This window comes from Schistocerca gregaria, chromosome 2, assembly GCF_023897955.1.
Source record: "Schistocerca gregaria isolate iqSchGreg1 chromosome 2, iqSchGreg1.2, whole genome shotgun sequence".
Classification (NCBI taxonomy): domain Eukaryota; kingdom Metazoa; phylum Arthropoda; class Insecta; order Orthoptera; family Acrididae; genus Schistocerca; species Schistocerca gregaria.
In genome coordinates, this window is record NC_064921.1 from 520,255,439 (window position 1) to 520,276,596 (window position 21,158).

Below are 21,158 nucleotides of genomic sequence, written 5' to 3' on the forward strand. Positions count from 1 at the left end.
GTCACGGCACGGCAGTCGAATACGCGAGACTGAGTTGTAATCATGTGATCATCTATTGTTTCTAAGAGAGAGTGTTGAATATCCACGCAATTATTGGTGATTAAAGGTTATAACAGTCAAGATGATGAAACAGTAAGTATTTGCCTCAGGATAAATCAGGTGCACATCGGTGATGATCACCAGGTGGGCCAGGTAAGCCCAGACCATTTGCTCCAAATTGGCATCCCCAAAAAGTGTGTGGGCCATTCAAAAAGCACATAGTGCATGGTCTGCTGTAAGATGGGGTCATGGCATGCGTTTGCAGCATCCGAGGTTTGTCACCAGTCCATGTCTAGGTGTAAACACAAAATTTTCTGCTGGTTAAAGCCTAGGTTGGATCCTGCAGGTCAGCAAGATAGAGAATCTATATTTGTGTGTTGTGCTGGAGGCTTTCACTTTATGGCGTAAATTTAGGAGCTGACGAAAAGTGCCCAGCACTGTAGCCACTGTACTATGCTCTTCAGAAGACTTGAGTGTGGTGCAAGTGTAGGCACCAGCAGCTTGTAGTTCATAATGAAAGTGAACTTAGTCCCAAACAGATAGACATGATACTTGTTAATTGCAAAGACAGTTGCTAAAGCTTCTTTTCCCATCTTCAAGTAGTTCTTTTGAACACCTGTTAGTGTCTTTGATGCATAGGCAGTTGGTTGCTCAGTACCATCTTCTTGCCCATGCACCAACACTGCATCAGTGCTATATGGAGAGGCATTTATGGCCAGAACTAATGGACATGATGGGTAAAAGGATGTAAGGCAGGAATGCCGAGTGCAGCATATGCTTCAGCTGAGTGAAAGTGTACTCTCAGGCACACACCCATTTGTACTGAATGCCTTTCTTCTACAAGTGGTTCATTGGATACATAATATGGATTACTTGCGAAAGGAACTTAGAATAATAATTCATCTTCCCCCCAAAAAACTTGCAGCTTGTGACATTTGCCTGCTTTATTTCTTCTTTGATAGTCCTCAGTGTCGATGTGCTGCATTTTTTATACTGGCTGAAAGATGGGTGCTGGAAGTTCAACACTGATTACAGTAAATAATGTAGCCAACAGTTGCACAGTTGCTTTTCACAGTTCTTTGCTTTCACTGTTCACAACCCCATAATATTACACAGTTATATCGCCAGTTCACTATTGGTTAACTTTTGATAAGCCTCATTAATAGTTTGCAGGTAAATGCCAGCATAGTGCTACAATAGTTTACCGTTGAACATCTATGAGCTGTAAAAACCTAACCACATGGTTCTTGCAGAATAATATGGTACATGTGGCACTATTGAACAGCCACTGTCTTTATTTTAACACAGGGCCTATTTATGTTACACTTATTTCACGGTTAAGTTGTTGACCTAACCAATACAGGTTTCTTGTCTGTGGACTGACTGTCTCGGAACCAAAAATCTGTCCTTTATACATCCTCACAATAATAAGCCTTGAAACTATACTGTGTTTGATGTTTAAGTTACAGAAATTGCAATTGAAACATAACTCATTCAATTAACTGAATACATTGAAAAATTAGTTCTTTTTAACAGTTCCTTCTATGACAAAGTTGAGACCAAATTATTTGTTTAAATAATGAAATTAATAGATGTAGCTATACAAACAATACTTTTGGCAAACCTGGTAATTATTTTGGAATTAAATAAGGGCTGGCTGTGCTGAAATGTTTTCAAATAGAGCCAAATAAATACTTAAAGAATCCTAGTAGTTCTTCTTCCAAATGTTTATAATTGGTACAGAATTTATATTTGTTTATAAATCAACAATAGAATTTAAGTCATGAAAGAATTACGGATTTCACCCTATAACAAAAGACATTAACTAGGAATAGCCAAAATAAATTAGGAAATTGAGTACATACACAAAACTAAGCACAAAATTAGATCTGGAGCATGTTTCTCAAGACTGAGGACCAAACTCTCTCTTTTATGAAGATGCAGATTATAAACTGTATGTTAAAAGTAATTAGGCAAAAATGAAAATAAAATGAATTTAAGGACACAGATGACAAAACATGAGAGGAAGTAAAAAGATCCCAGCTTGCTTCATGACTTTTCTCCTGTAAGTTTTTAGGGTGGGGGAGATAATCAATAACTGTGACGTTGCAGTCAATGGTCTCAATACCATCTTTACTGAACAAGTGTCTGAAGTATTCCTCTTGCTCCTGAAAAAACGCCATTTGTGTAACAGCAGCACTTTAGCCCTGCGTCATGCAACACAGTAAATAAGGTGCAAAGGTTGTGCAGGTAGTCCTGGTGCATAGAACTTATGACAATTAAGACACTGAGATAGTGTAAGCAGTGACAGACGTGGCTAACTATTCCAAATATCTCTGGAAACTTGCTGGATGGAATAAATCCAAAAAGGCAAGAACTTGTAATTCTGTAAGATGAAGGAAGAGTTGATAATCATGATGTGTTGTGGTTCTTCATCCAAGAGGATCTGCAAGTATGTGTTGGCAAACCCTTAACTTAAAAAAAAAAATCACCTTGAACAAGCTTCGTGAGAAGGTCCTCTGGTGTGGTGGGTGTAGGTTCCCATTTGTGCCTGGGGATTGACTGTTAATTTAAAGTCTCTGCATAGCCAGAAGAAGGTACTGGGTTTCTTTACCCCTATCAATCAGGAGTGTGGCCAATTGCTGGTTTTAACTGGTTCAGTCACCTCAGCCTTGTGGAGGCCATCAAGTTCCTGCTTATTGGCTGTTTGTATGGAGAGTGGAATAGGTCATGCAGAAATGGGTCACTGCTTCAGGGTACAAATAAATATGAGCCTGCAAACCTATGACAAACGTCAGGACAGGTTCAAATATAGGTGTGAAGATGGCACAAAATTCATCGAGTTCCTGGAAGAGAACCACATCTGTGACAGCCTGAACCTCCAAAGACAAATATTGTTACCAGCCATGTAATCTTTTTGTATGATGATTATGATTTTATTCTGAAGGAGAATTGAACTGACACCAGGTGTGACCAGTGTACAGGAGGGTGGGGTAAATTTTGGGGGACCAAGATGAGTGTACATTTGGAGGTTCACCAAGGAAACAGTAGTTCTTGTGTCCACCTGGAAATGGACATCTTTGTTCACAATTGTGGAGTTGATACACAATTCGGTAGCAAAAGGATCATTCAGGAGAACACTCACTTGAAGTTCATGCACTGTCTTTTGACACATCTGGGGAATGGGATCCAATTTCCTGACGGTTTATGGCAGACTGTTAGGGTGTGTCCATCTTTTCCACAATGTGTGCAGTGCACCCAGCAACCTATGGCATCTGCTGTGAGGCAATATGGATACGATGAAAATCCTGCTCCCCACACTAACAGAATGGGACTGGCTGTTCAGAGGCCACTGACACATCATAAATCAATAAATCACTTCATCATCACTGGGAAGCTATTTATGAGTATTCCACTCTCTTTGTGCCAAAACGTGGTGTGTGGACCACTGATATTTGTGGACGAGCCATAAGGTGCTCGTTTGCTGTCTGCACAATTTTGAAAGAGTGCACAATTTTCAAAATATTGTCCAGGGGTGGGTTGTCCAGTTTGAGGGCTGCTATGTATACCTCAGGATCAGGAGCCAGTTGAACCACTACATCTCAGATTAGAGTGTCAGCATAAGAGCATTTGCATGCTGTGTTCACACAAGTGAAATTGTGTTGGCAACACTTGTGCTTGCAAATTGGTCACTCAGGAGCAATACAAATGAACAGATTATTAGTGATACTGATGAAATGTGACCATATGGAATTTTTGCTAATAATAATTGGAAAGCAATGTGCACGTCTACTTGAATTTGAGCGTAAGTGGACTTGAGAGGGAAGCCACTTTCTTCACTAAGAAAAACATAACCAGGGAAGGTAAAGAAGGGAGAGCATCAACAAAGATTTGAAAGGCACTAAAGTGCCATTTCAACTTATTTAAATTCATTTCCCAATACTCTTTGGCATTGTCAAAAGGAAGAAATGTGGGTGGACAGGTCTTCGTCTGGGAAGTGGCCATTTCCTAAATGGGTGAGTACCTTGAACCTGCAGTTGCTCCCTCAAAAGATGAAACCCTGATTATACAACTCAGTTTGCTGCTGTTGTTGTTGTTGAAACAGTTGTTGGACCTGCTGTTACTGGAGCAGGTATTGCTGCTCCATGGGTTACATGAGCTTTGCATCCATGGGATGCCCCTAACCTTTTTATTTTGTCACCAATTATAGTGACCAAGATTCAGTAGAAAGTTGGGAATGACCAGTGAAGCCACTGAGGCTGGGATGAACAGCAGCGCAGAATAAAAAAGTCCAATAATGTAATCTACGATCGAAAACCTACGATGTAGCAGAACCTTAAACCAAATGAACAGCCTGTACCAAAATGATACAAGAGTCAGTGAAATTGCAACTGAAGCCATAGCCATGGTGCAGCTAACTTTATAGTATGACTGTGAATGCTCATCGGCTGGCAAGTTAGCCATGGCTCTGCAGCATACAGGGCTGCAGGGCGGCTGTACTAGGGCTCGTAGCTGTAACAATACTGCCTTGAAGTTGAATACGAGTTGCACTCCTCTGGTGGTTTTCAAGATTGCTGGGGCGAGGTACTGGAGCTGTGATACTCTCCCATGTGTCCAACAAACCTATGACCATTCACACTGCTCTTCTTTGTACACATTCAATATCCTGTGTTATTACTATTTGGTAAGAGTCACACACACTTGAGTAAAATCTTATGATGAGCCTGCACAAGTGTTTTGTGAGCAATCTCTTTAGTAAACTGATTGCATTTCACTAATATTCTAGAAATGAATTAAAGTCGGCCATCTGCTTTATCTACACTGAGCCTAGACGATCATTTGAGTTCGTTCCCCTACAAACTGTTACACCAAGGCATTTCTATGAGCTGACCAGTTCCAATTGCGGTTCATTGATATTGCAGTCATACGATACTACATTTTTTCCTTTTCTTGTTTCTTTTTGTGAAGTATATAATTTTACATTTCTGAACAAGACGTGTTTCCAATCTATAGTGTGAATTCACTGTGCTAGATTATATGTAGTTTTTGTCCCACTCATTCATAGTGAGGAGACCTTCTAGGATGTAGAACATGTCATAAAACATGAGTAAGTAATATATACTGAAAATAGAGGTATTCTGATGTCTCTTCCACAGGTCCCTCATGAATTTTCAGCATGGACATGGAATAAGTCAAAAAACCTTAAACATATTCTGATTTAAGAGATAATTACACAACTGTAACAAAACATCTAAATGTACAACACAATGACATGCATATGATAATTATTAGGTTATTGAAGTTACATGTCATCAAAGAGAAAATTGATTTCCAACAGTTATTTACTTCAATAACATAACACACAGAAGTTGTACAGAAATAAGATTTTATGTTAACACACATTACTCAATAATATTAATAATATACACACATTAGCCAGTTCTACTAAGAAATTAGAATGCAGACTATTATAAATTCCTGTCCTGTGCCAACCTCTTCATCTCAGAGTAGCACTTGCAACCAACATCCCCAGTTACCTGTTGGACACATATATTCCAATTTCTATCGTCCCCTGCAGTTTTCAACCTCTGCAGCTCTTCAAATACTGTGAAAGTTATCTCTTCATGTCTTAACATATATCCTATCATCATTTTTTTTCTGGCACTGTTTTCCAAATATTCTATTCCTCACTGACTCTGCAGATAACCTCCTCAGTTCTTATCTAACTAGTCCATCTAATTTTCACCATACTTTGACTCTCCCCTTTTCTGGTTTTCCCACAATCCATGATTAACATCCATTCACTGCTGTAATCCAGACGTCTGAGATCAGCAATTCGGTCAGTCATGTTGCAGTAACCATGTGACATCCCTGCTAGCTTGTGTACAGGATCACTGACTGCAGAAGCTCCACCTCTGCTGACACTGATGTGCTAGCAGGGGCAATGCCCAGTAGCCTGGTTGCAGCAGATGAGACATGGGGATTGATCATATAGTTCCATGACCAGTGCCTGCTGTCTGGCTGTGGCCTTGTCACTGTTCTGGGCCCATATCTTCTGCTCCAAGTTCTATTATAATTTTATCCCATTGCAATCCTTCCTTCCCACTCAAGAACTCAGACCCCAGACTTCGGTTGAAACATAATCACTCATTTATTTACACTTTATACATATTTCGCGTTTTCCACTGTCACTCCCAGTGCCAGTTTATCTTTTTTTATTGTTCACTCTGCCACTTAGCTCACATCTGAGTCTCTAGGTTAGTTTTATTTTCACTAATTCATTTCACTCACTAAGTCTGAGTCTCTGGTATCAACATGACTACAATGGACCCACAGGTTAAAGGAAGGTAGAGATGGGATTTGGGCAATTCTGGACTGAGGTGGCAGTACACAATACTTATTGTATCAGTGTTATGCAAGTGGCTGATACACTGGTCCCTATGGTTATGAGTCAGTCATATCATCTGCTCAGTTTGGTCGCTCACTTTGCCGCAGCCATGTGATGTTCCCATTCACCAACAAGCAGCAGCATTAACAGCACAAGTGGCACCTCTACTTATGTTGTTGTATTAATAAGGGCAAAGACTGAGTAGTTGGTTCTCTGGATGCGGTTTCATTGCTGCTCTGGGCTCCATCTCTTCTGCTGCAAGTTCTGCTATAATTGTATCACGTTCCTCCATCCACTCTCTCTTCTTCATTTAACTGTGGAATTGCACTTGAACTCTTAATCTTATCAGCATTTACTGAACATTGTTTTGATTTTTCTATATCTTGAACCAGGCCATCCAATATCCATTTCCTTTTAGTTTCTCCAAAATTTTTCCTACAGTTATTTCACGTAGATTCCTATGCAGTTCCCATTCATTTCATTCTTAAATGACCTGTTTTGATGTATATCTGTCTTTCCCTGAACAATTTTTTACTTCATTCCTTCACTGATAAAATGAAGTGTTTGTTCTATTATCCAAGGTTTCTTCACAGTTGCTCTCTTTGTATCTACATTTGTCCAACCAGCTTCTGTGATTGTCCTTTTTAGAGATGTCCATTCATCTTCAACTGAACTGCTTATTATTGTATTAATTATTACCATATCTACAGCCTTAGAGAACTTCAAATGCACCCCATCATTCCTCAGTACTTCAGTATGTGACTTCTTACCACACTGATGGTGACTCTCTTAAACTTCACTCTACTCTTCACCATTACTAAATTATGATTTGAGTCTAGTCCCCTTATAATCCAGGTTTCAGAATCTCTATCTGACCATGGCATAATGCAGCTGGAACCTTTCCGCATCTTCAGGCCTTTTCTGAGTATACCTGCTCCTCTTGTGATTTTTGAAGAATGTATTCACTATTACTAGTTGTTTTTACAATAAAACTCAATTAGTCTTTCTCCGCTCTTATTCCTATTACTGAATCAATATTCTCCAGTAACTCAGTCTTCTAGTCCCCCTACTACAACATTCCAGTCACACATGATTATTAGATTTTCATCTATCTTTTGATACTGAATTAAGAGTTCAATATAACCATTTTCTTTCTTTATCTGTTATTCTTCTGCTAGTGAGGTTGCTCTGTGTACCAGAACTGTTGTTGTTGTCATTGGTTTCTGAAAACGATACTCCTATAACTGAACTGTTGACAATAACTCACTCTCTTCCCTAATTTCCTGTTCATGATGAATCCTACTCCCATTACACAATTATTTGCTAGTGTTGATATTACCATGTGTTCATCTGTGATCTTACTTGCATATCCCTTTACTGACTGCACTCTATCTAGGTTGAGTATCTGCAGTTCTCTTTTCAGATTTTCTAGCTTCCCTACCACACTCAAGACTTGTAGAATGTTGAAACTTCCTGGCAGATTAAAACTGTGTGCCAGACCAAGACCCAAACTCAGGACCTTTGCCTTTCGTAGGCAAGTGCTCTACCATCTGAGCTACCCAAGCATGACTCACGCCCCGTCCTCACAGCTTTACCTCCGCCAGTACCTCGTTTCCTACATTCCAAACTTCTGCAAGGTTCGCAGGAGAGGTCTACCATCTGAGCTACCCAAGCACAACTCACACCCCGTCCTCACAGCTTTACTTCCACCAGTACCTCGACTCCTACATTCCAAACTTCTGCAAGGTTCGCAGGAGAGCTTCTGTGCAGTTTGGAAAGTAGGAGACGAGGTACTGGTGGAAGTAAAGCTGTGAGGATGGGGTATGAGTCGTGCTTGGGTAGCTCAGATGGTACAGCACTTGCCTGCGGAAGGCCAAGGTCCCGAGTCTGAGTCTCAGTCTGGCACACAGTTTTAATCTGCCAGGAAGTTTCATATAAGTGCTCACTCCGCTGCAGAGTGAAAAACTCATTCTTGTAGGATGTTACCCTTTTGTTTGTTACTCAGCCTTTTTCTCATAGTCTCCTCCCTCTTGGGAGTCCCCACCCAGAGGCCCGAATGGCGGACTAAAATGGAACATTTTGTGATGGAGAGACCACCTGACACCTTTTCGTCTACAGGCTACATTATCTGTATTTAATGCAGTTGTTTCCATTGCCTTCTGCATCCTCATGTCATTGATCATTGCTGATTATGCCGACTTTAGATGCTGTTCCACCCCTCCAAAGGCAAGCGGGTGCTCACAACCTTTGTATGCTCCTCCATCCTCTTTGACAAGGTTGTTAGGAAGACGTGGGTGACTCCTTATACTCAAAGTCTTTGGCTGCCACTGCTGATGATTTTTACGCAAAATTTATGCAGTGGCTGGGATAACACTCAGGACATTTTGATTACTGCCCCTTGACCAAGACTTACTTTTATTAGTAGTTAAACATTTTATGGCTGCTGTCAAGTTGCAGAAAATGTGTTTTCCTGGATAATGGGAGCTTTTCTGGACCAAAGTGAGTGATTTTAAATATTTGTGTACTATGTCTAGTACAGATTCCATAAACTGAGTTGTTGGACTGAAACAGAGATATATTATTTATGACACATTTCATTAAGGAATAAATGTACTGGGAAGCAGTAGTCAGCTTCCCCAACTCCTTGAAAAGGTGTCTGCAGGAAGCTGAATTCATACCACATACAATTATTTTTGCACATCACTGGACTTGGAAAAAATTAACTCCAAAAAATGATTCTGTATGATTTTATGGAATGAAAGTAAGCAAAGCATAACAGCTTTTCTTAATTTTTATATAACTTATGTCTAAAATAGTGAACTGCAGATAAAGATTTGCTTAGATTCTTCAGAATTTCTGTGGTATGTTCTCCCAAAATGAATTTATTATCAACTTGTAATCCCAAAAACTTAACACTGTCTACCTCTCCTGTTTGATTGCTGTACTGTCAAATAATCTGCAGCTTCTATTTTCGAACTTTGAATTAATCACATTTATGTTTCATCCTGATGCCAACAAAAAAATAAATGAGAGTAATTTAACAATGGTGTTTTGAAATAAACAATTATTATTGTAGTAAAACAGATACCTTTTTCGCTTCCTCCCCTGTTTGGGAGGACAATATCCAAATATCCATAAAAAAAATTATAGGCCATGCCACTGCCATAATCCATTCCATTCATCCGTTCAAGCATTATTGAATTCTGCAATCTGCTTTCTTCCTAAAGACGGAAAAAAATTAAGATTAATGGACCTCATCATGTATGGCATGGTTAGCCTACTTACATGTACATCTTCAGCTACCAGAAATTCTACATATACAGTATACATGTTATAAATTCTAATAAGATATACTATAACCATTGCAGTTTTCTTACCACTTTAATTAGATTGCAAATTACATATGCACCAATGAAAATGAAAAAAGTTGAGTGAGGACCAACGTCTTGAATTAACAAGACAGGGTTTCCATACTGGATACAATAAATCTGCAAAAAACAAAAAAGCAACTAGTGCACATGTTAGATAAAACACACAAAGGGCAATAATTTAAGAAAGAGATCTCTTCCTGTGGAAGCTAACAGAAATATACACACTATGTTATATTCTGAAGTGGTTAATAAATAAATTAATAAGTTCCACATGTATGAATATTTCGCTGAAAGTACTCATTAAAGCTGCAAGAAAGACAAATCATCAATGACATGCAAACAAATGTCAATGTGTCACACCACACTATTTTAAGAGTGGTTAACTCAGCTGTTGTAGTACATTAATCAAAAAATAAATGTGATGTCACAATCAAAAATGTACAATCATATGCTAAACTTGTATTTTCTGTTAATATTACCAGGAGACTGAATGTCTGATCACTACTTACCTTCAGACGGCAAAATTCATAACACTTAAAAAAGTTAAACAGAAACTAGTATTTTAGCTTTCAGAACACACATAGTCTATTCCATCTTGATACAGGAATTAGGGCTTAGTTGAGGAAGGCTGTAAAGAGGCAGGTCACCCAGAGGCTAGATTAAGTGGGATTCACCAGCTGTGATGATAACAGAAGGAACAGAGGAAGGAGAAACTGTCAGAGACAATAGAAGGTCAGCATTAGGTCAGATATAACTGAAAGAATGGAGTGAGAAGTAAAGACTAATGAAACTATGAGAGCAATGAGAAGGATGAAGAATAACATAACTAAAAAATTGGATGAAAGAGGAAAAGAGAATTGTTTTGGGTGGAGGGGGTCGGGGAGGACAGATGGACAACAAGGAGACATGCAATTGGTTTTTTTACGATAACAATACAAAATTTGTTTGAAGTGATTTACATCATGTAAATACTATAAATCTTATTGATTTGGCAGCATACTGAATCCCATTCCTTCTGCGCTGATTTGCCTGGTAAAAATACAGTACATGATTATGAACTTGACAAGCGAATAGAGGGAAAGAGTTAATGTTACTCACCTTTGCTTGTGTGTTGTATTTGGGCTTTGAAAACGACAGGGCGTGCACCTATTGAAATACTGACAGTTGTCAAAGATGTCATGTGGCAGTGTTCCTGTAAGTTATTTGATCATTTTATACCCCAGCAGAAATTCAGGTTTCACAAGGAAGAAGTTTTCAAGCACGTGACTCAAGGGAGCTGAAGAATTAAATGTGGCAGATGTAGAAAAGCACTGTCAAAGATGCAGGAATTTTATAAAGAGTGAGACAAGGCGGGTGAGGGCTATGGATTGTGCTGTTTGGAACTGGTATAAGGACCCACCTAATCCTTCACCTATACATCGACTCGGCCAGTGAACACACCCGTCAACTCCTATCCCAAATCAAAGTCCTCAATCTTTCCTCTCCCACATCCACACCGGTTGTACATAGCATCCTCCTACAGGCCAACCGCAAATTAGAACAGCATGCGACCCTCCACCTCAAAAAACTATCCAATCTCCTGGTTTCCCACCTCCAGAAAGGCAACTCACTCACCCTCCACAACCTTTCCAACAAACCTCAACCTCCTCTCATTGCACACAGACCCAGTCTCTCCCATCTACTCAATCTCCCACTTCCAGCTCCACTCCCCCCAACACCTCAAAATTCTAGTCAACACAATCTGGAACCACAACACCCCAATTCAGTAGTTAACCTTTCCTCCAAACCCCTCTCCCAATCCGAAACCTCTGTCCTATCCAAAGGCCTCACCTTCAGCCCCACTCCCAGGTTCAACCAAACTGCCCTTGCCAAAGATTTACTGTCCTACACTCGTAGTCTCTGCTGGAAATATCACTTTGCCACGAAGAAAAATAATCCTGATCCCACTCCTAATGATCCAACTCCCCAAGACACTATCCAAATTGAAACCTGCCTGGAACAGTTCCGTCCTCCATCACAGCGGGAGCCACCTCCTCTTCCTCAAAATCACCCTCTCCAAACCTTCCAGGATTTTCTCACTTCCAGCCTTGCCTCTCAATCTTTCTTGAAAAACCTTAATCCTATTCCCAACATCACCACAGCCGAAGCCCAGGCTATTCGTGATCTGAAAGCTGACCGATCCACCATCATTCTTCCGGCTGACAAGGGTTCCACGACCGTGGTACTTGATCGTCGGGAGTATGTGGCTGAGGGACTGCGTCAGCTTTCAGACGACTCTACATATAAAGTTTGCCAAGGTAATCCCATTCCTGATGTCCAGGCGGAGCTTCAAGGAATCCTCAGAACCTTAGGCCCCCTACAAAACCTTTCACCTGACTCCATCAAACTCCTGACCCCACCGACACCTCGCACTCCTACCTTCTACCTACTTCCTAAAATTCACAAACCCAAACATCCTGGCCGCCCCATTGTAGCTGGTTACCAAGCCCCCACAGAACGTATCTCTGCCTAACGTAGATCAACACCTTCAACCCATTACATGCAGTCTCCCATCCTTCATCAAAGACACCAACCACTTTCTCGAACGCCTGGAATCCGTACCCAGTCTGTTACCCCTGGAAACCATCCTTGTAACCATTGATGCCACTTCCCTATACACAAATATCCCGCATGTCCAGGGCCTCGCTTCAATGGAGCACTTTCTTTCACGCTGATCACCTGCCACCCTACCTAAAACCTCTTTCCTCGTCACCTTAGCCAGCTTCATCCTGACCCACAACTTCTTCACTTTTGAAGGCCAGACATACCAACAATTGAAGGGAACAGCCATGGGTACCAGGATGGCCCCCTCGTATGCCAACCTATTTATGGGTCGCTTAGAGGAAGCCTTCTTGGTTACCCAAGCCTGCCAACCCAAAGTTTGGTACAGATTTATTGATGACATCTTCATGATCTGGACTCACAGTGAAGAACAACTCCAGAATTTCCTCTCCAACCTCAACTCCTTTGGTTCCATCAGATTCACCTGGTCCTACTCCAAATCCCATGCCGCTTTCCTTGACGTTGACCTCCATCTGTCCAATGGCCAGCTTCACACATCCGTCCACATCAAACCCACCAACAAGCAACAGTACCTCCATTATGACAGCTGCCACCCATTCCATATCAAACGGTCCCTTCCCTACAGCCTAGGGCTTTGTGGCAAATGAATCTGCTCCAGTCCTGAATCCCTCGACCATTACACCAACAACCTGAAAACAGCTTTCGCATCCCGCAACTACCCTCCCGACCTGGTACAGAAGCAGATAACCAGAGCCACTTCCTCATCCCCTCAAACCCAGGACCTCTCACAAAAGAACCCCAAAAGTGCCCCACTTGTGACAGGATACTTCCCGGGACTGGATCAGACTCTGAATGTGGCTCTCCAGCAGGGATACGACTTCCTAAAATCCTGCCCCGAAATGAGATCCATCCTTCATGAAATCCTCCCCACTCCACCAAGAGTGTTTTTCCGCTGTCCACCTAACCTTCGTAACCTCTTGGTTCATCCCTATCAAATCCCCAAACCACCTTCCCTACCCTCTGGCTCCTACCCTTGCAACCGCCCCCGGTGTAAAACCTGTCCTATGCACCCTCCCACCACCACCTACTCCAGTCCTGTAACCCGGAAGATGTACACGATCAAAGGGAGAGCCACGTGTGAAAGCACCCACGTGATTTACCAACTGACCTGCCTACACTGTGACGCTTTCTATGTGGGAATGACTAGCAACAAACTGTCCATTCGCATGAATGGACACAGGCAGACAGTGTTTGTTGGTAATGAGGATCACCCTGTGGCTAAACATGCCTTGGTGCACGGCCAGCACATCTTGGCACAGTGTTACACCGTCCGAGTTATCTGGGTACTTCCCACCAACACCAACCTATCCGAACTCCGGAGATTGGAACTCGGCCTTCAGTATATCCTCTCTTCTCGATATCCGCCAGGCCTCAACCTCCGCTAATTTCAAGTTGCCGCCGCTCATAACTCACCTGTCTTTCAACAACTTCTTTGCCTCTGTTCTTCCGCCTCGACTGACATCTCTGCCCTTACTCTTTGCCTTTAAATATGTCTGCTTGTGTCTGTGTATGTGTGGATAGATATGTGTGTGTGTGCGAGTGTACACCTGTCCTTTTTTCCCCCTAAGGGAATTCTTTCCGCTCCCGGGATTGGAATGACCCCTTACCATCTCCCTTAAAACCCACATCCTTTCATCTTTCCCTCTCCTTCCCTCTTTCCTGAAGAAGCAACCATCGGTTGCGAAAGCTAGTAATTCTGTGTGTGCGTTTGTGTGTTTTGTTCATTGTGCCTGTCTGCCGGCGCTTTCCCGCTTGGTAAGTGATGGAATCTTTGTTTTTAATATATTTTTACCATGTGGAATGTTTCTTTCTATTTTATTTACAGAAAAGGCCTAAGACGCATGAAGGTTCCAGCTGCATTACATCATGGTCAAATAGACATTCTCAAATCTGCTATTGGATTGTAAGGCATACCTAGCAGCTAGAATCAAATCATACTTTAGTAGTGATGAAGAGTACAGTGAAGTTTACAAGAGTCAACTGGGAGAATCAGAAGTCACACACTGAAATACTGAGGAATGACGAGGTGGATCTGAAGTTCTCTAAGGCTGTAGATATGGCAATAATGAATACAACAATATGCAGTCCAGCTGAAGAGAAATGGATATCTCTAAAAAGGATAATCACAGGCAAATATGAATACAAGGAAGACAACTGTGAAGAAATGTTGGATAACAGAAGAAGCACTTCCGTTTATCAATGAAAGAAGGAAGTACAAAACTTTCCGAGGAAAGACAATTATACAGAAAAATAGGTCATTTAAGAATGAAACAAATGGGAATTGCATAGAAGTCAAAGCAAACTGCCTACAGGAAAAATTTGAATACACTCCTGGAAATTGAAATAAGAACACTGTGAATTCATTGTCCCAGGAAGGGGAAACTTTATTGACACATTCCTGGGGTCAGATACATCACATGATCACACTGACAGAACCACAGGCACATAGACACAGGCAACAGAGCATGCACAATGTCGGCACTAGTACAGTGTATATCCACCTTTCGCAGCAATGTAGGCTGCTATTCTCCCATGGAGACGATCGTAGAGATGCTGGATGTAGTTCTGTGGAACGGCTTGCAATGCCATTTCCACCTGGCGCCTCAGTTGGACCAGCGTTTGTGCTGGACGTGCAGACCGCGTTAGACGACACTTCATCCAGTCCCATACATGCCCAATGGGGGACAGATCCGGAGATCTTGCTGGCCAGGGTAGTTGACTTACACCTTCTAGAGCACGTTGGGTGGCACGGGATACATGTTGACGTGCATTATCCTGTTGGAACAGCAAGTTCCCTTGCTGGTCTAGGAATGGTAGAACGATGGGTTTGATGACGGTTTGGATGTACCGTGCACTATTCAGTGTCCCCTCGACGATCGCCAGAGGTGTACGGCCAGTGTAGGAGATCACTCCGCACACCATGATGCCGGGTGTTGGCCCTGTGTTAGACGACACTTCATCCAGTCCCATACATGCCCAATGGGGGACAGATCCGGAGATCTTGCTGGCCAGGGTAGTTGACTTACACCTTCTAGAGCACGTTGGGTGGCACGGGATACATGTTGACGTGCATTATCCTGTTGGAACAGCAAGTTCCTTTGCTGGTCTAGGAATGGTAGAACGATGGGTTTGATGACGGTTTGGATGTACCGTGCACTATTCAGTGTCCCCTCGACGATCGCCAGAGGTGTACGGCCAGTGTAGGAGATCACTCCCCACACCATGATGCCGGGTGTTGGCCCTGTGTGCCTCGGTCGTATGCAGTCCTGATTGTGGCGCTCACCTGCACGGCGCCAAACACGCATACGACCATCATTGGCACCAAGGCAGAAGCGACTCTCATCGCTGAAGACGACACGTCTCCATTCGTCCCTCCATTCATGCCTGTCGCGACACCACTGGAGGCGGGCTGCACGATGTTGGGGCGTGAGCGGAAGACGGCCTAACGGTGTGCGGGACCATAGCCCAGCTTCATGGAGACGGTTGCGAATGGTCCTCGCCGATACCCCAGGAGCAACAGTGTCCCTAATTTGCTGGGAAGTGGCGGTGCGGTCCCCTACGGCACTGCGTATGATCCTACGGTCTTAGCGTGCATCCGTGCGTCGCTGCGGTCCGGTCCCAGGTCGACGGGCACGTGCACCTTCTGCCGACCACTGGCGACAACATCGATGTACTGTGGAGACCTCACGCCCCACGTGTTGAGCAATTCGGCGGTACGTCCACCCGGCCTCCCGCATGCCCACTATACGCCCCCCGCATGCCCACTATACGCCCTCGCTCAAAGTCCGTCAACTGCACATACGGTTCACATCCACACTGTCGCGGCATGCTACCAGTGTTAAAGACTGCGATGGAGCTCCATATGCCACGGCAAACTGGCTGACACTGACGGCGGCGGTGCGCAAATGCTGCGCAGCTAGCGCCATTCGACGGCCAACACCGCGGTTCCTGGTGTGTCCGCTGTGCCGTGCATGTGATCATTGCTTGTACAGCCCTCTCGCAGTGTCCGGAGCAAGTATGGTGGGTCTGATACACCGGTGTCATTTCTCGCACACGAGTGTACACCTGTCCTTTTTTTTCCCCTAAGGGAAGTCTTTCCGCTCCTGGGATTCGAATGACTCCTTACCCTCTCCCTTAAAACCCACATCCTTTCGTCTTTCCCTCTCCTTCCTGAAGAAGCAACCATCGGTTGCGAAAGCTAGCAATTCTGTGTGTGTGTTTGTGTGTTTTGTTAATGTGCCTGTCTGCCGGCGGTTTCCCGCTTGGTAAGTCTTGGAATCTTTGTTTTTAATATATTTTTCCCATGTGGAAGTTTCTTTCTATTTTATTTATATGACTTGGTATGGATGACATAGTAATAAGTATCCTTGGTGTAGAGAAACAACTGGAAGATTTGAAAGCAAAAAATCACCAGGTCCAGATGGAGTCCCATATTGCTTTTACATTGCAGGCCAATATCCCTAACTTCAGTTTGCTGCAGAATTCTTGGACACATTCTCAGTTCAAATATAATAAACTTCCTTGAGATTGAGAAACTTATGTCACAAATCAACTATGGATGAAGAGCAACAGGCAAGTTCCATATATCTAAATCTCCAGAAGGCATTTGACATGATGTCCCATTGCAGGTTGTTAACGTAGGTACAAGCATGAGGAATAAATTCACAGATATGTGAGTGGCTCAAAGACTTTTTAAGTAATTGAACCCAGTATGTTGTCCTCAGCGGTGAGTATTCATGGTTCAAATGGCTCTGAGCACTATGGGACTCAACTGCTGTGGTCATTAGTCCCCTAGAACTTAGAACTATTTAAACCTAACTAACCTAAGGACATCACACACATCCATGCCCGAGGCAGGATTCGAACCTGCGACCGTAGCAGTCGCACGGTTCCGGACTGCGGGCCTAGAACCGCGAGACCACCGCGGCCGGCGGTGAGTATTCATCAGAGACAAGGGTATTGTTATGAGTGCCCCAGGGAAGTGTGATAGGACCGCTGTTGTTCTCTACATATGTTGATTTGAGAGACAGGGTGGGCAGCAATCTGCGGTTGTTTGCTGATGATGCTGTGGTGTATGGTAAGGTGTCAAAGTTGAATAACTGTAGGAAGATACAAGATGACTTAGACAAAATTTTTAGTTGGTGTGATGAATATCAGCTACCTCCAAATGTGGAAAAATGTATGTTAATGAGGATGAGTAGGAAGAACAAACCTGTAATGTTGAGATACAGTATTACTAGTGTCATTTAAACATCTGGATGTAACATTGCAATAGACATAAAATGGAACAAGAATGTGAGAGCTGTGGTAGGAAAAGCAAATCGTTGATCTTGGTTTATTAGGAGAACTTTAGAAAAGAATGGTTCACCTGTAAAGGAGACTGCATATAAAATTCTGGTTGACCTATTCTTGAGTACTGCTGGAGTGTTTCGGATCCATACCAGGTTGGACTGAAGGAAGACATCGGAGCCGTTAAGATGCAGGCTGCTGGTTTTGTTACTGGTAGGTTCCAACAACACATAAGTGTTATGGAGAGGCTTCGGGAATTCAAATGGGAACCCCTGGAGGGAAGGCAGCGTTCTTTTCAAGAAACACTACAGAAAAAATTTACAGCACCAGCATTTGAATCTGACTGCGAAATCATTCTACTGAGAATAACATACATTGTGTGTAAGGACCAAGAAGATACGATACGAGAAATTAGGGCTTGTATGGATACATATGAACAGTCATTTTTCACTCATTCTATTTGCGAGTGGAACAGGAAAGGAAATGACTAACAGTGCTACAGGGTACCCTCCACTGCACTCTGTATGGTGGCTTGTAGAGTAACTATGTAGATGTAGATGACACTACACATACCACACAGTTTTAACAACAAACATAAGATATATACTATCAAAAATATTAAGGAATATTCTTTTTCAGCTTTCAGTTATTTTCAGTTAATAATAAACAGTTGTTATATTGTCAGAATGCATGCTGGAGTGAATGAAGAGTATATCTGAAGAATCAGTCTAAAAATTCTAAGTAATTGATATTGTGAGCATTTACATACTGTTGCGCAGTTGTGTAGTGGATAACATACCCTTTATGAAAGCCATTTTGTAAAAACAGCTGGTATTTGTATGAAGGAAGTAAATACACTCCTGGAAATGGAAAAAAGAACACATTGACACCGGTGTGTCAGACTCACCACACTTGCTCCGGACACTGCGAGAGGGCTGTACAAGCAATGATCACACGCACGGCACAGTGGACACACCAGGAATGGCCGTCGAATGGCGCTAGCTGCGCAGCATTTGTGCACCGCCGCCGTCAGTGTCAGCCAGTTTGCCGTGGCATACGGAGCTCCATCGCAGTCTTTAACACTGGTAGCTTGCCACGACAGCGTGGACATGAACCGTATGTGCAGTTGACGGACTTTGAGCGAGGGCGTATAGTGGGCATGCGGGAGGCCGGGTGGACGTACCGCCGAATCGCTCAACACGTGGGGCGTGAGGTCTCCACAGTACATCTATGTTGTCGCCAGTGGTCGGCGGAAGGTGCACATGCCCGTCGACCTGGAACTGGACCGCAGCGACGCACGGATGCACGCCAAGACCGTAGGATCCTACGCAGTGCCGTAGGGGACCGCACCGCCACTTCCCAGCAAATTAGGGACACTGTTGCTCCTGGGATATCGGCGAAGACCATTCGCAACCGTCTCCATGAAGCTGGGCTACGGTCCCGCACACCGTTAGTCCGTCTTCCGCTCACGCCCCAACATCGTGCAGCCCGCCTCCAGTGGTGTCGCGACAGACGTAAATGGAGGGACGAATGGATACGTGTCATCTTCAGCGATGAGAGTCGCTTCTGCCTTGGTGCCAATGGTGGTCGTATGTGTGTTTGGCGCCGTGCAGGTGAGCGCCACAATCAGGACTGCATACGACCGAGGCACACAGGGCCAACACCCGGCATCATGGTGTGGGGAGCGATCTCCTACACTGGCCGTACACCTCTGGCGATCATCGAGGGGACACTGAATAGTGCACGGTACATCCAAACCGTCATCGAACCCATCGTTCTACCATTCCTAGACCGGCAAGGGAACTTGCTGTTCCAACAGGACAATGCACATCCGCATGTATCCTGTGCCACCCAACGTGCTCTAGAAGGTGTAAGTCAACTACCCTTGCCAGCAAGATCTCCGGATCTGTCCCCCATTGAGCATGTTTGGGACTGGATGAAGCGTCGTCTCACGCGGTCTGCACGTCCAGCACGAATGCTGGTCCAACTGAGGCGCCAGGTGGAAATGGCATGGCAAGCCGTTCCACAGGACTACATCCAGCATCTCTACGATCGTCTCCATGGGAGAATAGCAGCCTGCATTGCTGCGAAAGGTGGATATACACTGTACTAGTGCCGACATTGTGCATGCTCTGTTGCCTGTGTCTATGTGCCTGTGGTTCTGTCAGTGTGATCATGTGATGTATCTGACCCCAGGAATGTGTCAATAAAGTTTCCCCTTCCTGGGACAATGAATTCACGGTGTTCTTATTTCAATTTCCAGGAGTGTATCTTTAATTCAGGTCATCAGAAATTTAAATATATCATTTTTTATAGTTCGTTTGGTATTGTGTGAGTTCAAAATTTGGCTTGATTCTAAAAGTTATTGCAGGATCATGACTGGTTGAACAGAGGAAGTGCATAATTGCAACAATGAGAATTGGGCAATTGTTTTTCTCTTAAACAACTGAACAGTGCATGGTCTCACATTCTGGAGACAGTAAATTGACTGTATTGAGACATCAGAGTTCTTTTTACATAATGGAAGGATGTATGTCCAGTTGTTATTAAAACTTTGGTAAGTGTCCAATAATGCATTTAGGTGAGAAACAGTTTGATAGCGAACAATATAAAGTGAATACAATCACTAATATCTTATTTAGATGATTTTTTATGGTGTCAGTACTCAATTAGCTAAGCTGAAAACTCCCTTTGTCACTACGAGTTGTAACATCTATGTCACTAAGAAGTAAGGACTGTGTAATATTTTGGATGAAACACCTAATTATTGGATTCTATGTGAGTGTTTGAATGTTAGCGGGCTGGTGTATGTTGCAGTTTCTACCCAGAAAGTCATTATCTCAATGTGGATGCTGGCTCTTAGTGATACTGTGTAGATTTAGAGAACCAAAGAGTGGAAGCAACTGATAAACATTAACATTTATATCAAGAACTGTGCATTTCAAAAGTGTGCTTTTTGTTTAGTATGGACTCAGTGGCAGCATTTGTGACTTTTCAACACAAAAATACAGTACAATTATATATCAAAAGAGTTTACCACATTTAATTTGCGAACTGTAGAACAAGTAATTTTATTGTATGATTTATTCAAAATTTATTGTGATTCTTTAAATTTCTATTTTAATAACTAGATCACTGTAGCAAAACATATATAAGGCCCATGTGGAGCCACTTGTAATGTCGCAGCTACTTGCATGCCCGCAGAGTTTTGCAGTAAGATTTATTCCGTTAGGTCAAGCTGTATTGGAGGCTGGCAATGATGCCTTTAGCCCCGGCCATTGTGTAGTCAGCTGCTGGTGTCATAATGCAATTTGTTGCGGTATGCGGACCATGAGAACTGCTCTGTGAGCAGCATACTAAGATCACTTATTCATCTCACCTAAGAAACTAAATAACTATGGTAAATATGATCTGTTTGTTTTCAAATTTGGTACAGAAACTTTTTATAA

General features: G+C 42.9%; 1 protein-coding gene across 4 annotated transcripts in view; it reads right to left on the minus strand.

The window, feature by feature from the left end:
- Positions 1-21,158, minus strand: part of LOC126329815 (stimulator of interferon genes protein homolog) — a 372,973-nt gene that overhangs the window by 84,523 nt on the left and 267,292 nt on the right. For all 4 annotated transcript variants that reach the window (XM_049996215.1, XM_049996214.1, XM_049996213.1 and 1 more), the window contains 2 exons: positions 9,805-9,915; positions 9,516-9,648 (listed from right to left, as the gene is read on the minus strand). In XM_049996215.1, the coding sequence (XP_049852172.1) occupies positions 9,516-9,648; positions 9,805-9,915 (244 nt within the window). The remainder of the gene's footprint in view (positions 1-9,515; positions 9,649-9,804; positions 9,916-21,158) is intronic.